The 23,403-nt window shown below is 38.8% G+C and overlaps 2 protein-coding genes across 2 annotated transcripts; one reads left to right on the top strand and one right to left on the bottom strand.

The window, feature by feature from the left end:
• Window positions 1-4,544: 4,544 nt before the first annotated feature.
• On the top strand, window positions 4,545-14,458 carry LOC311061836 (protein lin-28 homolog A-like; the record flags this gene model as incomplete). The annotated part of the gene is made up of 4 exons (XM_084080533.1): window positions 4,545-4,561; window positions 5,981-6,224; window positions 8,110-8,306; window positions 14,206-14,458. 4 exons carry the CDS (start codon window positions 4,545-4,547, stop codon window positions 14,456-14,458), a joined length of 711 nt encoding a protein of 236 aa, XP_083936659.1.
• Window positions 14,459-20,101: 5,643 nt separating this feature from the next.
• On the bottom strand, window positions 20,102-23,196 carry LOC311062455 (uncharacterized protein). The gene is made up of 2 exons (XM_084081509.1): window positions 22,599-23,196; window positions 20,102-21,654 (listed from the first exon to the last, which is right to left on the bottom strand). The coding sequence occupies exons 1-2, from the start codon at window positions 23,173-23,175 to the stop codon at window positions 20,201-20,203; spliced, it is 2,031 nt and encodes a 676-aa protein (XP_083937635.1). The 5' UTR covers window positions 23,176-23,196; the 3' UTR covers window positions 20,102-20,200.
• Window positions 23,197-23,403: the final 207 nt, after the last annotated feature.

The raw sequence follows: 23,403 nt of genomic DNA, 5'->3' as shown, positions 1-23,403 counted from the left end.
ATGAACATATGGAACATTATGAACTGGAACAAATACAAAATAAATGTCTGTTTGCCTTTTAGGCTTCGTCATTAAAATTTGCACAGGCCAGATATGACAAATAACTTAATTATACAAAGACATTATTGGCATATTTAATAATTGTATACATTTGTAAGCTTGTAGATTTGCTATTTCTGCTTTTTTTATATTTGAAAATGTGTGAACATTTTTCAACATGGAAACGATTATGACAATTATCTCAAATAATTGTGATCAGGCGATGATGTAATAATTGTGACAGGCCTAGATGTGACACAATAACAGTTAATGATCATCTTTCAATAAATAACAAACAGTGTTGTCACCTATAGGTTGACCTCTGACCTCTGCCATGTCTCCTGTATAAAAAACAAAAACACATTAATAAACATAACATTCATGACATTAATCTACATAATGTGTGCATTTTAACAGCAATCTGCTTTGTGTGTGTGGAGACTGCTTCAAGTTTCAATGATTAATTACCATTTCAACATGAATAAGAGTTTATTAGAGATTAGAGTGAACTCACTTAAACCCATACAATAATCATCAAATAAATGTAGTGGAGTAAAAGTACCATATTTGGATCCGAGATGTAGTGGAGTAGAAGTAAAAGTATTGTAAATTGGAATTGTTCAAGTACAAATAACTCAAAATTGTACTTAAGTACAGTACTTAAGTAAATGTACTTGGCAGTGGTGAAAAAAGTACTCACATTTTTCACTTAAGTAAAAGTATCAATATTGCTATGTAGAAACACTCATACTCATTCAAAATGTACTTGAGTAAAAGTACAAACGCATTGGTATCAAAATGTACTCGTAGTACCAAAAGTAGAAAGTACTCATAGGTCCCATTTCACTACTTTTCAAATTTATAAATCTTACTAAACTCAGAATCAAATATTATACTTTTACTCCACTACAATTGTTTGTAACTTGAGTTACTAGTTACTTTGTAGATTATTATTACAAAACACACATTAACCACTTCAGCCCTATATACATTTCGGCCATTTGAAAATAGCAGATCTACAAGCTCACAATGCGTCGCGATGTGACGCATTGTGAGCTTGTAGATCTGATACCTTCAAAATATTATTTTTCAACATTTTATACTTAATGCACCGTCTGCATAACGAGTATACTTTCTACTTTTGGTACTTTATTTTGATACCAAAACGTTTGTACTTTACTCAAGTAACTTTTGAATTCCGGACTTCTACTTGTAACAGAGTATTTCTACATTGCAGTATTGATACTTTTACTTAAGTAAAGAATGTGAGTACTTTTTCCACCACTGCACTTTAGTACGGAGCCATGTTTATTTGTCACAGTGAGTCATAAGACGGTATCTGTTCATAAAGCTGTTAATATCCAGTGACACTGCAGTCACATCTCCACATTATTAAACCCTGAAACATCCAGTAATGTACATTAAAGGTTGAGACATGTAAGCAGAATCTCTTACCTTTGACTGCTCCTGAGTTAGACCTCAAAGTGAAACGGTGATAGGACTGAGGGTGAGATAAAGTCATTAAGAACATTAATAAAACCACAGAGAGTATGATTAGTTCATAATTAACTTCCACATAGTCAAATCATAAAGTGACTGATGGTTTAAAGTCCTCACAGGGTCGTCATAAAACAATAAACATGATAATGATTTATGTGACCTGAGGCTACGTGATCCACATGATATATATATTGTTACTATTATTTTTATTATTATTAATATTATTATTATTCAAACTAGTGCACTGACAGATGCCAGAATCAATACTTTTTTATCTATGTATATATGTATTTACTTACATACATAATGCATACATACATACATGCCTCCCCATGCACACACACACGCACGCACACACACACACACACACACACACACACACACACACACACACACACACACACACACACACACACACACACACACACACACACACACACGTGTGCCAGTCCCTATTGTATACCCTTCTTGGACAAAAAGGAGATTTTCAACTTCTAAATGTCAAAATCAAGGCGCACCGGTATTTATAGCAAAATAAATATTGCCAGTCTGCAAGCTCACAATGTGTCACATTGTGTGCTTGTAGACTGGCAATATGTTTTGTCTCCGCCAGGCCGAAATGCATGGCGAGAGAGTATGTTTTGCACTGTGTGTGTGTGTGTGTGTGTGTGTGTGTGTGTGTGTGTGTGTGTGTGTGTGTGTGTGTGTGTGTGTGTGTGTGTGTGTGTGTGTGTGTGTGTGTGTGTGTGTGTGTGTGTGTGTGAGAGAGAGAGACCAGCACTGGCTTGATCGCAGCGAAACTGTGCACACACACTCGGGAGGCATGCGTTAATCCGACAGACCTTTTCTCCGACTATGTGGCATCCGCGATGCCACATAGTCCGCGGGGTTAGGGTGCGGGTTTGGTTCGGGTTTACTGTTTAATGTCGGAGCACTGCGCTGTCGGAGGAATGCGCTGTCGGACTAACTCCCTGGATGCCAATTCAGAACCTCTGCAAACACACTATTTGGCTTTGGCACTACTCCTACAGATTTTGTTCAAACATCACACAAATGGGTACACAGTATCTTTATAGTCATTACACAAAATGAGTCTTTCAGATTTTTCATATTCCATCCTGATTGGCTAAAAATGGCTTCCTAAGTTTGCAGGAGTGCTCCATTTTCAACAAATTGCCTTAAATCATGAACACAGCGTGCCATTTTTGTATAATTTAATGTCCCAAATGCTATCTAATCATCCCTGTATATACACGTATATACAGTAGTTTAGTTAGATGTAGTATTGTAGTTAGATGAATTGACAGGATGTGCCAGCATGGGAAATGGTGTACAGATCACACAGGACTTAATGGCTATAACGGGATAAAGGATCAGGATAGGTGTAGAGGACTTTGTTTGAACCTACAGTAGTTGTATCCCATACCTGAATGTGTTTACAGTAGATATTGTGTACAGATAGGTGTTCAAAGGAAAGCCCTTCGGCCTAAATTGTCACTTTAGATGTCCACTTCTAATCCACTGAGTAGTCAATGTAATAAACTATAGAGGAGGGAGACCACTGTACCATGCAACATAATACATTTAATTTTAGGCTTTTAAATACATGTTTTACAACTTTTTGTTTATGGTTTGTTTTGTACAACAACCCAGGTCTCAGAGTTAGTTGGCTGCTTGTGAGTTAGACCTCAAATGCTAGTGAAGCGGTGATAGGACTGAGGGCAAGATAAAGTAATTAAGAACGATAATAAAACGACAGAGCGTATGATTAGTTCATAATTAACTTCCACATAGTCAAATCATAAATGTCTGTGTTTTGTATAGAAACTCTTTTCCACTTTGAGCTCTGAATGGGTTGAAGGTGTTGCTTGTTTCGCCTCCAAAAGAAAATAACTTGTAGATCTGTTCTTATTTTTGAACAGATGAATAAATGTAGAGCAGGATATCATATGGACTTCTCAGGTCTGGCCCCGGAAAACCTTTTGTTACAAACCTCATTTATAATTAAAATGATACAATCTTCGTCTAATTAGAAAAACATATCATTGTTTTCTTTATAATAACGGCTGAAGCATTTGACTTGTTGCATTTTTATAGTACTGTATTCTGGAATGTGTGGAATATATAGAATTGAATATAAATATTCAGTTTTGCCTCCTTTTGGTTTGACAAGGACTTATTGGTTATTTATTGTTTTATGCTAAGTGATTGATTAGTTGAAGAAGAAGAGATGCATCATATTTACAACAAAATAAACAGTCAAATAAAGCTCCAGTATCTAAGAGAAGAAAGCGTCTGCTAAATGACTGTAATGTAATGTAATGTAAAGATATTCATAAACCTTTATTCATCCCCTTGAGGAAAGTTAAGGGCATAATTATTGCTTATATGATTATTATGATTACAATACAAATACAAATAATAATAATCATTATTACGATGACGATTATTGTTATTATGGTTGTGGGAGCTATTCAGTATTTTTTATTTTCACATTTATTTAATGTAGTTTTTATTGCTTTTATTTTGCTTTTATTTAAATGCTTTTATTTTGAAGGTGTTGCACACAGGGCACACAGCTGGGTTTAATTAAGTGATTAGAGCACAGCAGCAGTCAGTGAGCACCTGGAAGGTGTCAGGAAGAGTCCAGCAAACATTTCACATCATTTGATCATCTTTAGATGTATTGTTCCTCATGGTGAAGCTAATAAATGCCACAAAACGTCGCTGCCTGTCTGGACAACGGACTCATTCCTATTACTCCTGAGCTGTGTAAGATTCACTGCCTGGTGCCTCAGTGGCTTTTGAGTTTGTTTTATTGTTGTTGACAAATAGTACAATGGTTATTAATTCAGTGTAAGTTCCATGGCTACAGGATCTATTTATTGCTGTAATTTTAGCATGCAGCTCAGATCTCCACATAATTATGTGGTAAAACATTATAGTGTTTCTTAGCTCTGGTCCATAGAGTTAAAACTCCTTCTAACGCTGTGGACCAGAGCTAGATGTTTGTCAGATATAAGTGAGTGTTATTATTGTCTCCGTCAGGCCGAAGGCGTGGCACAGACTATGTTTTGCACCCTGTCTGTGTGAACAGCTAATCTCCGGCACCGTTGGCCCAATGGCAGCGAAACTGTGCACACACACTGTGTGTGCACAGAGCGTGCACAGAGTGTGATGCCAGAGCAGAACCTCTGCCCCAAATCTTTCAGATCGGCCTGTTATAGCGCCACCAGGAGGCCGATCTTTGCAAAACACATTTTTGGATATTACTCCTTCAGATTTTATCCACAATTCAGCACATCGGGACACATGATCTCTATAGTCATGTGATCAAGACTGATCTGTTTGATTTGTCATATTCCGTCCTGATTGGCTAAGATTGACATCTAAAGTTTGCAGGAGTGGCCCCGTTTTGAACAAAATGCTGCAAATCATGAACGCAGCGTCTGATTGCAGTGAAACTTTGCACGCACATTTGCACTGACTTGAGGAACAAATGTCACCTTTTTAACGGACTTTTATTTTATTTTATTTCTCCTACAAATAATGTCCAAACATCACGCAAATTGGTACACAGTGTCTCTATAGTCATCCATCCGATTTTTCATATTCCATCCTGATTGGCGAATTCCAAACAGTGCTGGCCCACGATAACCTACCTGACCTGGCGGAGACCTGTGCTCTGAGGCATTGGTTCTCAAAGTGGGGTCCGCGGACCCCCAGGGGTCCTTGAGGGAGTTCCAGGGGGTCCCCAGCTAAATGATGGATAGTTAGGAACCAAATGGACCCTTATGGGTCTGTAACTCTGAGAGTGTACAAATGGAACCAAATGGACCCTAACGGGTCCATTTGGTTCCATTTGGACACTCTCAGAGTTATTAACATTGATTTTACAATATAAATTGGGGTCCCAGGGATATAAATGCCATTAAATGGGGGTCCATAGCCTAATGCATGTCAAACTGGGGGTCCTTGAAATTAAAATGGTTGAGAATCACTGCTAGAGAGCCTTAAAAATCTTCTCTTATGGGGGGTCCCTGGCTTATCTTTTGAAATGGGGGTCCGCGGGCTAATAAGTGTCAATTTGGGGGTCCTTGACATGAAAAAGTTTGAGAACCACTGCTCTGAGGAGCACTTTCTCTCTTTATTTATTATTTATGCAAAGATACCGTCGTACGACACGATACAACTGAGACTTTAAACGATCTGATATTTGTTCTATGAATGTGTGTGTGTGTGTGTGTGTGTGTGTGTGTGTGTGTGTGTGTGTGTGTGTGTGTGTGTGTGTGTGTGTGTGTGTGTGTGTGTGTGTGTGTGTGTGTGTGTGTGTGTGTGTGTGTGTGTGTGTGTGTGTGTGTATAGGTGGGTGTGGTGCAGAGGAGGCCGGTGGTAAGGTCTCAGAGGAAGGGGATGTGGGTTGGGGTCCCTCGTTGCTCAGAGGCAGCAGAGAGGAGGATGGTGCCTTGCTCAGAGGCAGCAGAGAGGAGGATGGTGCCTTGCTCAGAGGCAGCAGAGAGGAGGACGGTGCCTTGCTCAGAGGCAGCAGAGAGGAGGATGGTGCCTTGCTCAGAGGCTGTGGGGTTTGTAAGTGGTTCAACGTGAGGATGGGTTTGGGGTTCCTCTCCATGACCCAGAGGAACACAACCGTCCTGCTACCACCTGTAGATGTGTTTGTTCACCAGGTCAGTGTTTTAATGACATTAAATGATACATCATTCATCATTAATTAATCATTATAAAATCATTAATAAAATGACAGAGGTGTTCCCGGCTTGAAAGGTGTAACAATGTATATGTGTAACAATAGGTATAACTAGAAAATGTGCTCCTCGGAGCACAAGTCTCCGCCAGAGACATAATATATTGCTCCGCCATTTCTCTGCCATTTCGTGATTATTCCTGTCTTACCTCACTTTGAAAGAGTCTGTGGCCGCTTATAGGCCGCTATACGTCATGCGTCTCACTAGCCAATCAGAGCACACTCTTTCAACGTATTGTCACGTGTCACGTGAGGCTTGACCAATGTTAGCTTGGCCGAGGGGGGGGACGGAAAGTGAAAACATAGTCTCCTGGCGGAGACAACAATAGGTGTAACAACAGGTAACAGGTCTAAATGTTAGAAATCATTCCTCTATGTGTTTGTGTCAACTCATTGTTGTAGTGATTTCATTCATGAATTGATTGATGGGATCTTCTGATAGGCCTAAAACCCCATCAATCAAATTGATTCTGACATGTGATCAAATATCATAATAAACATTCAGAAGGAGACGTTTCTTCTCTCAACATTCAAGGCAAAATAACAAAAAAGTAATAATTATGAAGAAAATAAGAGCGATACGTTGGCTGAGGCCTGAGTGTGGTGACATAACCTGTCCTCTGTCCCCTGTCTCTGTCCCATGTAACCTGAGGTTCTTCTCCTCAGAGTAAAGTCCTCATGGAGGGTTCTAACCTGAGGTTCTTCTCCTCAGAGTAAAGTCCTCATGGAGGGTTCTAACCTGAGGTTCTTCTCCTCAGAGTAAACTCCTCATGGAGGGTTCTAACCTGAGGTTCTTCTCCTCAGAGTAAGGTCCTCATGGAGGGTTCTAACCTGAGGTTCTTCTCCTCAGAGTAAAGTCCTCATGGAGGGTTCTAACCTGAGGTTCTTCTCCTCAGAGTAAAGTCCTCATGGAGGGTTCTAACCTGAGGTTCTTCTCCTCAGCGGAAAGTCCTCATGGAGGGTTCTAACCTGAGGTTCTTCTCCTCAGAGTAAAGTCCTCATGGAGGGTTCTAACTAGGGGTGTCACGATTCACTTACCTCACGATTCGATTCAAAATCGATTCCTAGGGTGCCGATTCGATTAAAATTGCGATTCTGCGATTAATTGATATTCGATTCGATTCTGCGATTTATTGCGATTTTCTAGGGTGCCGATTCGATTAAAATTGCGATTCTGCGATTTATTGCGATTTTCTAGGGTGCCGATTCGATTAAAATTGCGATTCTGCGATTAATTGATATTCGATTCTGCGATTTATTGCGATTTTATTAAAAAAAATATTAAAAAAATAATAATAATAATTTAATTAAAAAAAAAAAAAAAAATCGATTTTAATATTTTGAATCGATTTTTAAAATCGTGGCATTAAGAATCGCGATTTATTCATGAATCGATTTTTTTTGACAGGCCTAGTTCTAACCTGAGGTTCTTCTCCTCAGAGTAAACTCCTCATGGAGGGTTCTAACCTGAGGTTCTTCTCCTCAGAGTAAGGTCCTCATGGAGGGTTCTAACCTGAGGTTCTTCTCCTCAGAGTAAAGTCCTCATGGAGGGTTCTAACCTGAGGTTCTTCTCCTCAGAGTAAAGTCCTCATGGAGGGTTCTAACCTGAAGTTCTTCTCCTCAGAGTAAGGTCCTCATGGAGGGTTCTAACCTGAGGTTCTTCTCCTCAGAGTAAAGTCCTCATGGAGGGTTCTAACCTGAGGTTCTTCTCCTCAGAGTAAACTCCTCATGGAGGGTTCTAACCTGAGGTTCTTCTCCTCAGAGTAAAGTCCTCATGGAGGGTTCTAACCTGAAGTTCTTCTCCTCAGAGTAAAGTCCTCATGGAGGGGTTCCGCAGTCTGAAGGAAGGAGAGGAGGTGGAGTTCTCCTTCCAGAAGTCTCCTAAAGGTCTGGAGTCTGTGCTGGTCAGCGGTCCAGATGGAGCTCCCTGTGTGGGCAGCGAGAGGAGACCCAGGGGACCCAGGGGACCCAGGGGGGTCCAGAGGAGACGCTCCAAGGGAGACAAGTGAGTCCATATGTTATTTCTAAAAAAATACCTGAAAATAACAGATCTACAAGCTCACAAGGCGTTGCAGTGTGACCACATGTTCAGGTTGTGATACGTTGATCAGGAGAGAGACGTCATACAGGATGAACAGATGAAACAATGAAATGAGATGAAAGTATTGAAACTGAACATTATAAGACGTTTATATTTATCTAATACAGTGGTTTTCAACCTTTTTTGCGTCAAGGACCCCCAAATTGACACACATTAGCCCAGGGACCCCCATTTGAAAAGATATGCCAGGGACCCCCAATAAGAGACGATTTTTACGGCTCTAGCAGTGATTCTCAACCATTTTAATTTCAAGGACCCCCAGTTTGACATGGATTAGGCCACAGACCCCCATTTAATGGCATTTCTATCTCTGGGACCCCAATTTTTATTATAAAATCAATGTTAATTTAACTCTGAGAGTGTACAAATGGAACCAAATGGACCTGTTAGGGTCCATTTGGTTCCATTTGTACACTCTCAGAGTTACAGACCCACAAGGGTCCATTTGGTTCCTATCTATCATTTAACTGGGGACCCCCTGGAACTCCCTCAAGGACCACTGGTGGTCCCCGGACCACTGGTTGAAAACCACTGATCTAATAGATAAAAACGATATTTTAATGAACTAAATGTCTGTCCAGATACAATGATACATATTTATTTTAATGAACTAAATGACTTTCAAGGATGATTCTACCTGTAAGCCTTCATCAGCATCATAATTAATATGTCTCTCAACATAAAATAAAGTTATATCATCATAATTAATATGTCTCTCAACATAAAATAAAGTTATAGCATCATAATTAATATGTCTCTCAACATAAAATAAAGTTATAGCATCATAATTAATATGTCTCTCAGCATAAAATAAAGTTATATCATCATAATTAATATGTCTCTCAACATAAAATAAAGTTATAGCATCATAATTAATATGTCTCTCAACATAAAATAAAGTTATAGCATCATAATTAATATGTCTCTCAACATAAAATAAAGTTATAGCATCATAATTAATATGTCTCTCAACATAAAATAAAGTTATATCATCATAATTAATATGTCTCTCAACATAAAATAAAGTTATATCATCATAATTAATATGCCTCTCAACATAAAATAAAGTTATATCATCATAATAATTCTGATCATATACCCATTGCCATAAAGATTAATGTTGAGACTGTACCCCAGCTGACTGTTACTGGTAGTGCTGTTAACAAAGGGAAGCTGGTGTGGTCAAAACTAACCAAAGAGGACATTGAGAGATATTCTATCCTGTCAGACATTTTTTTGAAAAATACAGAACTGCCCAGGGATTCACTAATGTGTTTAAATGTGAACTGTACAGACCCGCATGCATCATGCTACTGATTTGTGTGCCATGTATGACAATATTGTATCAGCTTTAATTGACTCTAGTGAGCCATTCTGTAAAGTCAATAGCAAGGTTTTTAACCTCAAACCCGGTTGGAATGAGTTTGTGGCTGAGCAACACTCTGAATCCAGAAAGGCCTTTAAAGTCTGGTCTGAGGCAGGCAGGCCCAGACAGGGGGACTTACTTGATCGTAAAAAAGAAACAAATGCAAAATTTAAGCATGCCCTTCGTTTTATCAAGACAAAGGAGAACACAATGAGGGCAAATTCTCTTGCTAGGAAAATGCAAAAAAGCAATTATGATGACTTCTGGAAAGAGGTCAGGGTCATGAATAATTCTAAAACCTCTTTACCATCTGATATTGAGGGTGTCTGTGGCCAAGAGAAGATTGCTAAAGTGTGGCGGGAAATAATCTTTTTAATTGTGTTAAGAGCAATGCTGTGGTAATTGATAATGTTGATCTATCCCCAAACATGGTAGTCAAATCAGTTGATGTTTCTGATGCCATCAAGCTGCTTGACAACAATAAGGCTTGTGGACTGGACTGTATTACTGCAGAACACCTAAAGTATGCCAGCTCTAGGCTCTGTCCCCTGCTTGCTATGTGTTTCACAGGCCTCATGGTTCATGGTGTTCTTCCTGAATCCATTATGTCTGTTCTGCTGGTGCCTGTCTTGAAAGACAAGGCTGGGAAGCTAAATAGCATGGACAATTACCGACCGATTGCCCTTGCCAGTATCTTGTCTAAAATATTAGAAAGAATTCTCCTAACTAGGCTGGAGATGTTTGTTCTCACTACTGATAATCAGTTTGGGTTCAAAAGAAAACATAGCACTGATTTATGTATATATGCCTTAAAGGAGATAGTTGACAAATACAGAATCCAGAATTCTACTGTATTTTTATGCTTTATTGATGCCTCTAGAGCTTTCGATAGAATTAACCATGCAAAGTTATTTATGAAATTGATTGATAGAGGTGTTCCAAGATATTTAGTTAGAATACTGGTCTTCTGGTATGCACGTCAGATGTTTCAGGTAAAATGGGGCAATTGCATTTCTGAACCATTTCATGTCAGTAATGGCGTACGCCAAGGAGGGATTTTATCCCCCGTATTGTTTAATGTTTATATGGATGACCTATCAATACAGCTAAAAGGGTGCAACACTGTCTGTCTTGTGGGTGACACTGTTGTCAATCATCTCATGTATGCAGATGATTTGGTTTTATGTAGTCCATACAGTGCTGGCCTTCAACAATTATTGAGGATCTGCACACAGTATGGTAAAGACTTTGACATCAAATATAATGCTAAAAAAAGTAACATCATGATCGTGAGAAGCAGAGAGGACAGGAAAGAATCCTTCCCTGCTTTTCAATTGTGTGAGAGTCCTCTTTTAGTATGTAAGGAAACTAAATACCTTGGTCATGTCCTCACTGATGATTGGATGGACGACAGAGATATCTATAGACAATGTAAAAAAAAACTATGGACAGGCCAATATGCTGCTACGGAAATTTTCTATGTGTTCTGTTGATGTTAAGTGTTCACTGTTCAGAGCCTATGTGTCACACCTCTGTATACGGCTCATCTCTGGTACTCTTACAAGTGAGGAGTTTGCAGAGGCTCAGAGTGGCGTATAATGATGCCATGAGGTTGTTACTTCACATACCTTGATGGCATAGTGCCAGTCAATTGTTTGTGTCCACTGGTGTGCCTACTTGTGATGCACTTTGAAGACAATTGATGTACAAATTTATGTGTCGGCTTGATGTGTCCGTGAACAGCATCATAGAGGCTCTAACCAACCCTATGAGAAGCAGTTATAGATACTCATCCAGGCTTAGAGAGCATTGGCGTAATAGCCTATACACTTTTTAATTGATTGACTTGGCGCTTGACAGCCGCCTTATGAATTGGTGTGAGTGGGGAGGGGAGGGGGGCGGGAGCGCTTGAGTGATGTTTTGTTTTGTTTTGATTTGTATTCATTGTATATTTTTACACTGCTGTCTCTTTTTATATTATGTGATGTCTTTTCTTTTTATATGGACGCATGAGTCTGGAATAAAGATTATATATATATATATATATATATATATATATATATATATATATATATATATATATATATATATATATATATAATTAATATGCCTCTCAACATAAAATAAAGTTATATCATCATAATTAATATGTCTCTCAACATAAAATAAAGTTATAGCATCATAATTAATATGTCTCTCAACATAAAATAAAGTTATATCATCATAATTAATATGTCTCAACATAAAATAAAGTTATAGCATCATAATTAATCCATCATTAAAGCTCCATCATTAAAGTGTCTAAACATAAGAGAGAAGGTCCAGCAGTATTACTGGAATCCCTCAAACCAGCAGCGCTCATGGAAGTAAAAAAATGTTTAAGAAAAAGGGAAGAATTATGACCAGAAATAAACATAAAACCATCCAGGCACTCAGTGTAGTAGTAAATGATTATTTCTGAAGTAAGTAGGTTATTTATCCTAACTAACTAACTAACTAACTAACTAACTAACTAACTAACTAACTAACTAACTAACTAACTAAGTGTAAAAACACAACATTGATGTAAATCCATTGAACTAATAGTGTTATAAATGTTACAACACTTCTCACTCCGTTCATGTGGTTGTAGTCAACGGCCTTTGTCGCCCTCGTGTGGACACAATGAGTAAATACAAGCAAATCTCGTCACTAAATCACTCTGTACTTTAATCATCAAAATATGAAACACGAGATGACGCAACATGGCGCTGGTTTCTACATGAAGCTGTTCAAATCTACAATGAGACGCATTGTGAGCTTGTAGATCGGCTATTTTCTGCGCGCGACACTCGTAGAAAATACTCGTAGTATTTGTATTTGTAAGCGTTAAAACGGTTGTATTTTGAAAAAAAGAATGGAAGCACTCGCGTTGCGTTCTGTGCAAAGCATGACACTTGGTGTTTGGGAAATGTAGTCCTTTCTAGTGTAGTTCTTCTAGTCATACATGGTGGCGGGGAAATGTAGTTCCTCAAATGTAGTCCACATAGCTACCCATGGTGTAGTGTGGGAAATGTAGTAGGACGATTGTAGTTTTTCTAGCCACCCATTGTCGATGGAAAATGTAGTTCTTTAAATGTAGTCCTCATCGCTACCGGCGGTGTAGTATGGGAAATGTAGTAGTTGAATGAAGTTCTTCTAGCCACCCATATGGTTACGTTCGACGTTTGACATGTCACGTGTTTGATTATGTGACGTGTGTCTGTTTGGTCTGTTTATGTAGCTAGGGGCTAGCTAGCAGCTAGCAGCTGCTTTATGCAGCAGCAAACTAACAAACCAATGAGTGGAGGAGGAATTAACAATACAAATCATCATCTTATTATGATGATGCTCTTTATAAAATGAAATATCTATAAATAGTGTTTGTTGAGTCACTGCGTCATAGTTATAAATAATATACCTAGAGGAGACGAGAGTAGAGTTTGTCCACTAGAGGGCGACACAGTCCGTAGAATAACATTAGAGACATCATAACCTCTGGTTTTATTCTATTCTGTTGTTTCAGGATGACAACCTAAAATGTAAACTATTAAATTGTAATAGTGTTGCATCTGTCAAACCATGAAAACATACGCATGTTTTTCTACCGACAGCATTAATGGACATTTAAGATAAAGCTGTCATAATAATGAGAAAGAGATTGTTTATTTTATACCCAACTGTAAATAGTGTAGATTACATCAGTCATATTAAACAGGCATATTAGACAAACCATATACAAAGAAATATTGGCAACAATTAAAAGCTATTTTAAAAACACTGATTTATGTATCATTGGTGATTGTGCAGAATTAACAGTCAACCTGTGAATTTAAGCTCAATGTCAGTCTGTGTGAGACAGTCTGTGAATAATAGATGCATTCTATTTTATTCTATATTATTCTATTTTATTTTAAGCAGCTATTACTGTCATTGGTGTGATTGGTAATTAATTAATTGTGTGTATTTAATGTTCTAATTTTTAATCTTTAAAAAATAGATTCATATTACAGCCCACTCAGTGTATCTGTAGAAATAACTTTAAAAGACCAATTTGACCCATGAATTATATTTCATTATTTAATTGAAGGTTATAGTTTATAAGGTTTATAGCCCATCCAGTGTAATTTACCTGGTGAAATATCTTTAAGAGGCCAATTTAACCTTCATTAATTTGTCCACCTAATCTTTGACCAGGAGTATTTATACTTTTACTCATACTGGTGGTCCAGTACTTTCTCCACCAACATGCACTGCTACTAATAGTTAGGAACAGTACTGTAAATGCAAAGGAAACATTACATTAATAATGTACACAAATGTCCTTGACAAATACCCCCAACAACAACATCAATGACAAGGGGCCACAGTTTATTATTGTGTTCATTTTAAGTGTTATTCTGTCATTGTGGTTTCTAGATGCTACAACTGTGGAGGAGCGGACCACCACGCCAAACAATGCCCTCTGCCCCCTCAGCCCAAGAAGTGCCATTTCTGCCAGAGTCTGTGTCACATGGTGGCCTCATGTCCAATCAGAGCGCTGCAGTCCTGTCACAGGGAGGGTCAGTTCTGTCACAGGGAGGGTCAGTCCTGTCACAGGGAGGGTCAGGGGGGAGGGGTAGGGTTAGAGGAGGGGGGGCACGCCCTCGCTTCAGCACCGGGCTCCCAGTGATCCACTGGTTCTGTCGGAAGACATCCCCATAACTCTGAGAGTGTACAAATGGAACCTGGTTGTCAAGTTGTCTTGACTTGGTTGTCAAGTTGTCTCTCAGAGTTACAGACCTGTAAGGGTCCATTTGGAACCGCCTCAAGGAACCCTGAGGGTCCCTGGACCACACTTTGAGACCCACTGGAGTACAAGAAGAGTGGGCACCAAAACGTTGTGGGCACTTGGGAAGACTATATAAAGTGCCATAAGGCTGACTGAGGTCTGTTTTCAAGTGCCGTACTTCCCTGAAAAATATATTTTTCATCAGACAAGATAATCCTAGACATTCTCTTGGGTGTTGAGATAGTGACAACAAGTTGTCATTTCATCAGCTGAAGCTTTTATGCCAGACCAGCATTGATTGTATGCAGACTTTTTCTGCAGAGAAAGATATAAGTGAATGTTTCTCTTAACCATATCAGGGCATTTCTCACATATAGAATACTTATTTTACTTGAACACTGTAGATGAAAAGATGATACTGAGGGCTTTACTAACATGAGATGCAGGATATATTTTTGTGTATTTTTTAGTTTTCCTCCGGCTGAGTTGTTTTCACAGCTACTATGCACTGCATATGTATTGTTATCTTTTTTTATTCTGATTATTTATTCAAAGTTCAGACTCTTACTCATCTACCAGCCTGTAAACCATCCCGGTCGTGTGAATTCATATTATCATGTGTCTCCTGCATCAGTGGTTCTCAAACTTTTTCATGTCAAGGACCCCTGTTAGTGAGGGTTAAAGGAAAGGACTGTATATGGACTGGGTTTATACTGGCTGGCTGGTCCAGCTTCCACACTTCACCCAGGGGTGTCGATTAGAACGGGTGCAATACGTTAGTCCGACAGCGCAGTGCTCCGACATTAAACAGTAAACCCGAACCAAACCCGCACCCTAACCCTAACCGCACGCGGATGCCCGATTAGAACACAGGACAGACAACTTCTCTCATTTATGGGTTTTTACTGAAGAGGTTAATGAGCACAGTACAGTACAACACTTGTGGGTGTGTGGTTTTATTTGCATGAACGCACACAAACTTCAAGTTACTGCAACACACTTCTGACCATCTGAACAGTCAGAGCAACTTGTCTGATGTGAACTGAACACTCTTCTGATCTGACTGATGCAAGAGGACATGAAGGGAAAAGTCTCGTTCTCTAAATTACCCGCAGGTGCAATCATTAATTAACCGCAGGTGCATGCAAGCAGGATTAGGGTCATGATGACCTGTGCACACCCTTAACGAGCACACACACTTAACTCTCTCACTGGCAGCCTTTTGTACAACCCCCAAATGGACACTTATCAGCCCGCGGACCCCCACTTGAAAAAATAGGTCAGGGACCCCCATAAGAGAAGATTTTTACGGCTCTTGCAGTGATTCTCAACCATTTTAATTTCAAGGACCCCCAGTTTAACATGCATTAGGGCTACGGACCCCCATTTAATGGCATTTATACCTCTGGGACCCCAATTCATATTGTAAAATCAATGTTAATTGAACTCTGAGAGTGTCCAAATTTGGTTCCATTTGTACACTCTCAGAGTTACAGACCCATAAGGGTCCATTTGGTTCCTGTCCATCATTTAGCTGGGGACCCCCTGGAACCCCCTCAAGTACCCCTGGGGGTCCCCGGACCCCACTTTGAGAACCAATGTCCTACAGACTATGATAATATGAATTCATATTATCATGTGTCTCCTGCATATATGATATATATATATATATATATATATATATATATATATATATATATATATATATATATATATATATATATATATATGTATATATATATATATATATATATATGATAATATGAATTCACGTGACCGGGATGGTTTACTCGTTCACTGGTTTAGTTTCAAAATAAGACATTGATTGACTGATGGATTGAATACTATATTAGTCATAAATGTAAACAGCATGAGGTACAGCCAGACATTAAGGTTAAAAGGATAACACAAACAAGTCCATTGTGGTCCTATATGAGTGGACATAAGCCACTGGTTATATTTAGTCACATTTGTACAATAGTTTATCGGTACACATCTATGTACCAGACAGTGTAGCTACAATACTACAATTCTTAATTACACATTCAATACATTTGTTGTGTTCTGGGATTGTGTCTCGATCGTCAGATTGTAATATTTGCTGCTTTATCACATTGCTTTTTTTGGCGGATCTTCTAAAGTGTTTTAAAGTTTATTTAGATTGTCTAAAGTGTCTAAAGCAGTGGTTCTCAAACTTTTTCATGTCAAGGACCCCCAAATTGACACTTATTAGCCCGCGGACCCCCATTTGAAAAGATAAGCCGGGGTCCCCCATAAGAGAAGATTTTTACGGCTCTAGCAGTGATTCTCAACCGTTTTAATTTCAAGGACCCCCAGTTTAACATGCATTAGGGCTACGGACCCCCATTTAATGGCATTTATACCTCTGGGACCCCAATATTTAACTCTGAGAGTGTACAAATGGAACCAAATGGACCCGTTAGGGTCCATTTGGTTCCATTTGTACACTCTCAGAGTTACAGACTCATAAGGGTCCATTTGGTTCCTATCCATCATTTAGCTGGGGACCCCCTGGAACCCCCTCAAGTACCCCTGGGGGTCCCCGGACCCCACTTTGAGAACCAACGATCTACGTCTCTGGTTGCAGGAAAACCAAGGCCAAGTTTTTCCAAATAAGCCGTGCTCTAAATCTATGTGATTAACTGTCAATCAATGTGACCAGATGTTTACCAAACTCCTTCTTTGAGGAGACAGTGTGAGACTTATTTTATTTATAATTAATCATGTTCAGTAAGAACAGGATTACTATCTTACAGTGACTATATTATTAGGATTATATTATGTATTATCAGCTATAATATGATGTACTGTATAAATTATTTCTCTGAGATGCTTGATTGATCCCAGACTGTGAACATGGCAACCACCAGAAGATGAAATGACTCAGCATTGTTTCTTTTACAGTGTTGGACTCTCAGTAACAGAGTACATTTATTTCACTATTTATTTCACTTTTTATTTCACTATTTATTTCACTATTTATTTAAGTACTGCACTTAAGGACTTATTTTTTGTACTTTACTTGAATATTAGATTTTTAGAAGCTTATGGCGTATTCTTCTACATTTCAAAGACAAATAGAGAAGCAGGGACCCCTAGGACCCAGATGACCTGGTCTATTTTAATGATAGTGACAATAGCAGATCTACAAGCTCACAACGTGTCACATCGTGACGCTATGTGAGCTTGTAGATCTGCTACTTTCACTATTTCTTTTCACTAATTTCAATCATTTCAGAAAATCTTTGAATTATTTTGTAAAACTTCAAAACTTCAATACAGCTGCATTGATATGACAAACACAATGTACTTTGTTATTTGAATTTCTAAAAACATGCACTTCTGAATACTCAAGTATTCTTTTTCAACCAACTACTCCAGTAGGGGATTACTTTAACAAGTAACTTTGGAGTTGTATTGGAGTTGAGTACTTTGTCCATTACTTTTAATTTTTTCATGTTAGAACCAGTTTGTATTTTGACAGGAATAGTTTAGTTAATATATATATATTATTATAATGTTCTTATGAGAACCAGACAGGAATATGTAGTTCTTGTTGTAACTTCTATACATTCTACCTCAGGATATGTTGGATGTGGTTTTAAATGAACGGTTGCTCTGATGCATAAAAAGGCAGAAAGAAAAGCAAATGTTCTGAAAACCATTTTGTATGAATGTGTTTTATTTGAATTTGTTTGTTTGGATATTTATGTATTTTTCTTTTTTTATACATTTCCTTGTCAAAGCTGTGTCTCACACTAAATTAATGTATGTTGTATTGCTGCTTTACTCATAACTTTAAATCTATTGAGCCTTTACTAAAACCTACTAAAAACAACAACAGGTCACTGTGATGATGATGTGATGATGGTATGAAATGAATCAGAGATAATAATATAATATACACATAAAGGACAAGTGTTCATTTAACACAGAGAGTGTTAAACCCTCGTATACGCTTTGGAGTGAACCACTTAAACCCTATTTTATACTAGCAAAAATAGCAGATCTACAAGCTCACAACACGTTGCATCACATCTGCAATTTAAGCTCATCTTGGAATATGTTTCATCTATATCGACATAATATGCACCCTGGGTTCTGAAGTGGTCAAATATACACTGAGGATTTCACTGTGTGTGTGTGTGTGTGTGTGTGTGTGTGTGTGTGTGTGTGTGTGTGTGTGTGTGTGTGTGTGTGTGTGTGTTTGTGTGTGTGTGTGTGTGTGTGTGTGTGTGTGTGTGTGTGTGTGTGTGTGTCGTGTTATGTTTCCCCTCATTGGATCACTCCAATGTGGGTATCACTCCGCAGCGGAGGGATACATTCGAGGTAAGGATTAACTGATTCACTACCGTGCGCACCTGTGCGTGCGTGGGGGTGTGGCCTCCCCTATATAGGCACACCACACCCACGCGCGGCTGCTTTTTCATTTCTCTGCGGAACATTCAGGTTCAAGGTCGGTAAGTGAGCAAAGAAGGTATGTAACCTCTACTATAGCTCAATTATTTCACATCCAAGTGTTCTCAGTGGCTAGGTTTAGCCTGGAGCTGCTAACTCTGTAGCCCTCCTCACGAGAACTCTTGATTATTGTGCCGTGTGTACCATTTATGCTGGTTGCTAAATGTTTGTAGCGCTGTTAGCGCTGGTTAGCAGCCGGCTGCACTAACCAAGCCTCAGCTTGTACTAGCTTTGCTAGCTGTTCTGAGGTATTTTTGTGCTTTCTTTCCTTGTTTTGCAGGAATCCCAATTAAAGGAAATTCTGCTTTATATTTCAAGTTTTGTGTTTTCAGTCAGTTTTCCCCATAACCTGGTGCTGACTGTTATTCTCCCTTAGCTGACAGGCATCTCCATAACCTGGACGCCTGGTCAGTCTTCTGTTTGCTGGCTACATGTATTACTGTTTAGAGGATAAGTGTAGTGTTTTCAGTTACAAGTGTGACCCAGGTGTAAGACCCTTACGGGCAGTTTAAAGACAGTTACAAAGCAACATGAGACACACTGTCTATGTAGATTTATTTATTATATATTCCATGTGGTTTAATGTTAAAGACAGGTACTGCATGGCAACTAATAACATTACATCAATCTTCATATCATCTGTACAACATATAGGCAGAACCTTTGTGACCAGTGATCTTTACATCATTAATTACTATAAGTTCTGATCTCAACTTCCTGAAAGACAATGGATATCACACTTTATTTTACTGTAAATCTTCCAAGTTGTCCCTGGTTATAACTAAACATATGTTTTCATTTGACAACTAAAGATTAATCATCATTAAGTAACCATTACAGAAGCTATTTACACTTGACATTCAGAGAAATATTGTTTAAACTTAATGCACGATTCCCGGGGTTTCATTTAAGATTGAGCAAAGTAAGGTAGAGGTGAGCGTTGCTAATTAGAGCTATTCTATATGAGCTGATTAACTGTACAGAGATTAACACCACTATATTAAATGACTTACTCAGGTGTGAAATAAGTAAACCCATGAATTACATTTTGTTTTTTAAGTTGCACATATGTTACACATTATACTCATGTTACCAAGTAGATATCTTGTAGTTCATTTCTGAACATGTTAGTACAACATCTCATCCACCATGACTCTCCTCTCTCTACCACTTTTCCAGTACGTTCAGCATCTCTTCCTTCAACACTGAACGTGAAAGTTTGTGTCTTTCCTCTAACTCTTTCATCTCTCTGTTCTTCTCCTCCAGTTGTCTCTCAAACTCTCTCTGCATCTTCTCTTTCATCTCTCTGTTCTTCTCCTCTAGTTCTCTCTCAAACTCTCTCTGCATCTTCTCTTTCATCTCTCTGTTCTTCTCCTCTAGTTGTCTCTCAATCTCTCTCTGCATCTTCTCTTTCATCTCTCTGTTCTTCTCCTCCAGTTGTCTCTCAAACTCTCTCTGCATCTTCTCTTTCATCTCTCTGTTCTTCTCCTCTAGTTGTCTCTCAAACTCTCTCTGCATCTTCTCTTTCATCTCTCTGTTCTTCTCCTCTAGTTGTCTCTCAATCTCTCTCTGCATCTTCTCTTTCATCTCTCTGTTCTTCTCCTCCATTTGTCTCTCAAACTCTCTCTGCATCTTCTCTTTCATCTCTCTGTTCTTCTCCTCTAGTTGTCTCTCAATCTCTCTCTGCATCTTCTCTTTCATCTCTCTGTTCTTCTCCTCCAGTTGTCTCTCAAACTCTCTCTGCATCTTCTCTTTCATCTCTCTGTTCTTCTCCTCCAGTTGTCTCTCAATCTCTCTCTGCATCTTCTCTTTCATCTCTCTGTTCTTCTCCTCCAGTTGTCTCTCAAACTCTCTCTGCATATTTGTCTTTGAGGTCATGATGTCGCTGAAGATCTCAGGCAGGATTATCTTCATCAGGTGTCTCTCTGCTTCTGCCCTGGCGTCTCCTTTATAGATCTCTCTCATTTCCTCTATTTCCTGTCTGTGTCTCTCCTCCATCTCTCTCTTCTCATTATCTCTCTCCTCTTTAAACGTCTCCAGTTCTCTCTCCATCTGCCTCAGCTCTTCTTCCAGCTCTCTTTTCTTCTCTTCATCCCTCTCCTCCCTCATTTGTTTCTTCAGTTTAGCCAGTTTATACTTAAGCTCACTGATCTTTGCCTTAAGCTCTTTGATGGTTTTGTCTTTCTCCCTCTGAGATTCCTCAAGCTCCTCCTCAAACCTCTCCCTCATCTCCTTGTGTTTCCTATCCTCACTGTTCTTCTGAATTGTCTTTTCGGCCTGGGCTTTTGCCTCCTGGTAGGTGCTGTAATATTCATGCAGGTTTTCACTGAGGTTAGGGTCCAGCTGTTGAAGGATGGCGATCATTTCTGAACTTGCCTTCTTTCCCTTTTTCCTCACCATGTCAATAATTCCCCGTGCTTTTTCTGAATTTTCTAATTTCACTCTGACTGACTCCATTTCTTCATCATTGATTACATTCTTAGAGAAAAGTTTGTCCATTAGGGAATTCAGGATGGGCACTGAGACTCTTTTTACGAACTCAGTCCTCACAGTCGTCAGACATTTCTCTGCTTCCTGGATCTTTATCTTTGGCAGAAATTGATGAGTCGTGGAAGAACCTTAAAGACAAAGATTGGGGGTTGGTTTTATTGTTTTTGTGTGTGTGTGTGTGTGTGTGTCCAGAATAAATTAGTGACATTTAGTTGAGTCAACTGTCCTGAAGATCTGTGTGTACGACCGTTTACCTTTGGGTATTAAATGTCAGAACTAAATGTATTTGGTTTAGTACCTAAAATAAAATACTGTTAGATGCATCATTTCACACTGTTTGTCTGAACATTCACACCTACTGATGTTCATGTGTTAATTCACCCTCTACAGTAAGAGTTTACAAAGGGTTGCAAGTGACTTTCCTATTTCTAATCAATAGAAGTATAAGCATACAAAGTGTATTTTAACAACTTATGCCATATAACTTATGACAAAACCGAGGTCATTGGGTTTGGACCAACAATACAGGGACAGTGTTTGCTAGTCTGGCATGGCCACGCTAATATCACTGAGGGCAATGTAGTTGTTTTTTGTTTAAGAGTATATTGTTTAAGAGTATATGTAATGTAATCTGTTAAGTGAAGTTATAATGTAATTCTTTGTGGTATTGTGTAATTGTTTTGCAAAGGCTTGACTGTTGTAGATAACTTTTTGCTAGTTTATTGTTTAGCAGCACTAGTGAGGATACACACACACGCACACACACACACACACACACACACACACACACACACACACACACACACACACACACACACACACACACACACACACACACACACACACACACACACTATGGTCTATTGTGTTTATTTTATTTACTCGTCCATAACATTATAATTAGCCGGTGGTGTATTCATTTCAAGTGTAATTGTGTATTGTGATCTATTGTGACAGATTTTAATCTGAATATTATTATATTTTGTGAGGCATACTAGCAGACTACATTTTAGCCAATCATCAAGAGAAAAGTCATCTAGTGAAACAATGTTTGTAATGATCTAATTCTCACCAAGTTGTGTGTTTTCTGTGATGACACCATCCAATTCCTTCTTCCTCATCTTCAGTAGTTGGTCTTTCTCCTCTATTTTCTTCTCTCTCTCTATCTTGATTTTCTCCAGTTCATTCTCTCTTTCTTTCAGTTGAACAGTGAGCTTCTCTACTTGGGTTCTCTGTTCCTGCAGGTCCTGGTTCAGTTTATCTTGTTTTTTGTTGCTCAGCTCCATGACATTACCCCATTCCTTCTTACTCGTCCTCAGCTCTTCACCTTTCTGTTCCAGTTGTTGGTCTTTCTCTTCTATCTTCTTGTCTCTCTCCATCTTGATCTTCTCCAGTTCTCTCTGTTTTTCATTCTGTTGATCTGTGAGCTTCTGTTGTTGTTTGTTGCTCAGCTCCATATCTTTCCTGGTGTTCAGCAGTTCTCTCTCTTGCTCTCTCATTTTTTTGGTCATACCAAGGAACAGCTGTCTGTGATCCTGGGTCATTTCCAGGAACAGCTGTCTGTGATCCTGGGTCATTTCCAGGAACAGCTGTCTGTGATCCTGGGTCATTTCCAGGAACAGCTGTCTGTGATCCTGGGTCATTTTCATGAACAGCTGTCTGTGATCCTGGGTCATTTGTCTCATACCCAGTGCTGTTTCTATTAGAGAACATATAGAAAATATAGATGTGTAACTTTAGAAACCATAGACAACATCCTCAGTTAATCATATTGTCTTGGTATCTCTTTCACTTGTATTCGGCATGATATTGTATTTTTGAAACATTAAATTTACCACGAACACTGGCTCATGCCACTTTGCACATTAGGACTGCAA

The sequence above is a fragment of the Gymnoscopelus microlampas genome (assembly GCF_963454915.1).
Source record: "Gymnoscopelus microlampas genome assembly, chromosome: 15".
Taxonomy (NCBI): Eukaryota; Metazoa; Chordata; class Actinopteri; order Myctophiformes; family Myctophidae; genus Gymnoscopelus; species Gymnoscopelus microlampas.
This window is presented reverse-complemented; position numbering and strand designations above follow the sequence as displayed.

Excerpts from the sequence above, each read along its gene's own strand:
- LOC311062455 (XM_084081509.1), bottom strand. The coding sequence starts at position 23,175 with ATGAAAATGACCCAGGATCACAGACAGCTGTTCCTGGAAATGACCCAG. Across the intron at positions 21,655-22,598 it reads CACAGAAAACACACAACTTG|GTTCTTCCACGACTCATCAA; the intron begins GTGAGAATTAGA and ends TTTGTCTTTAAG.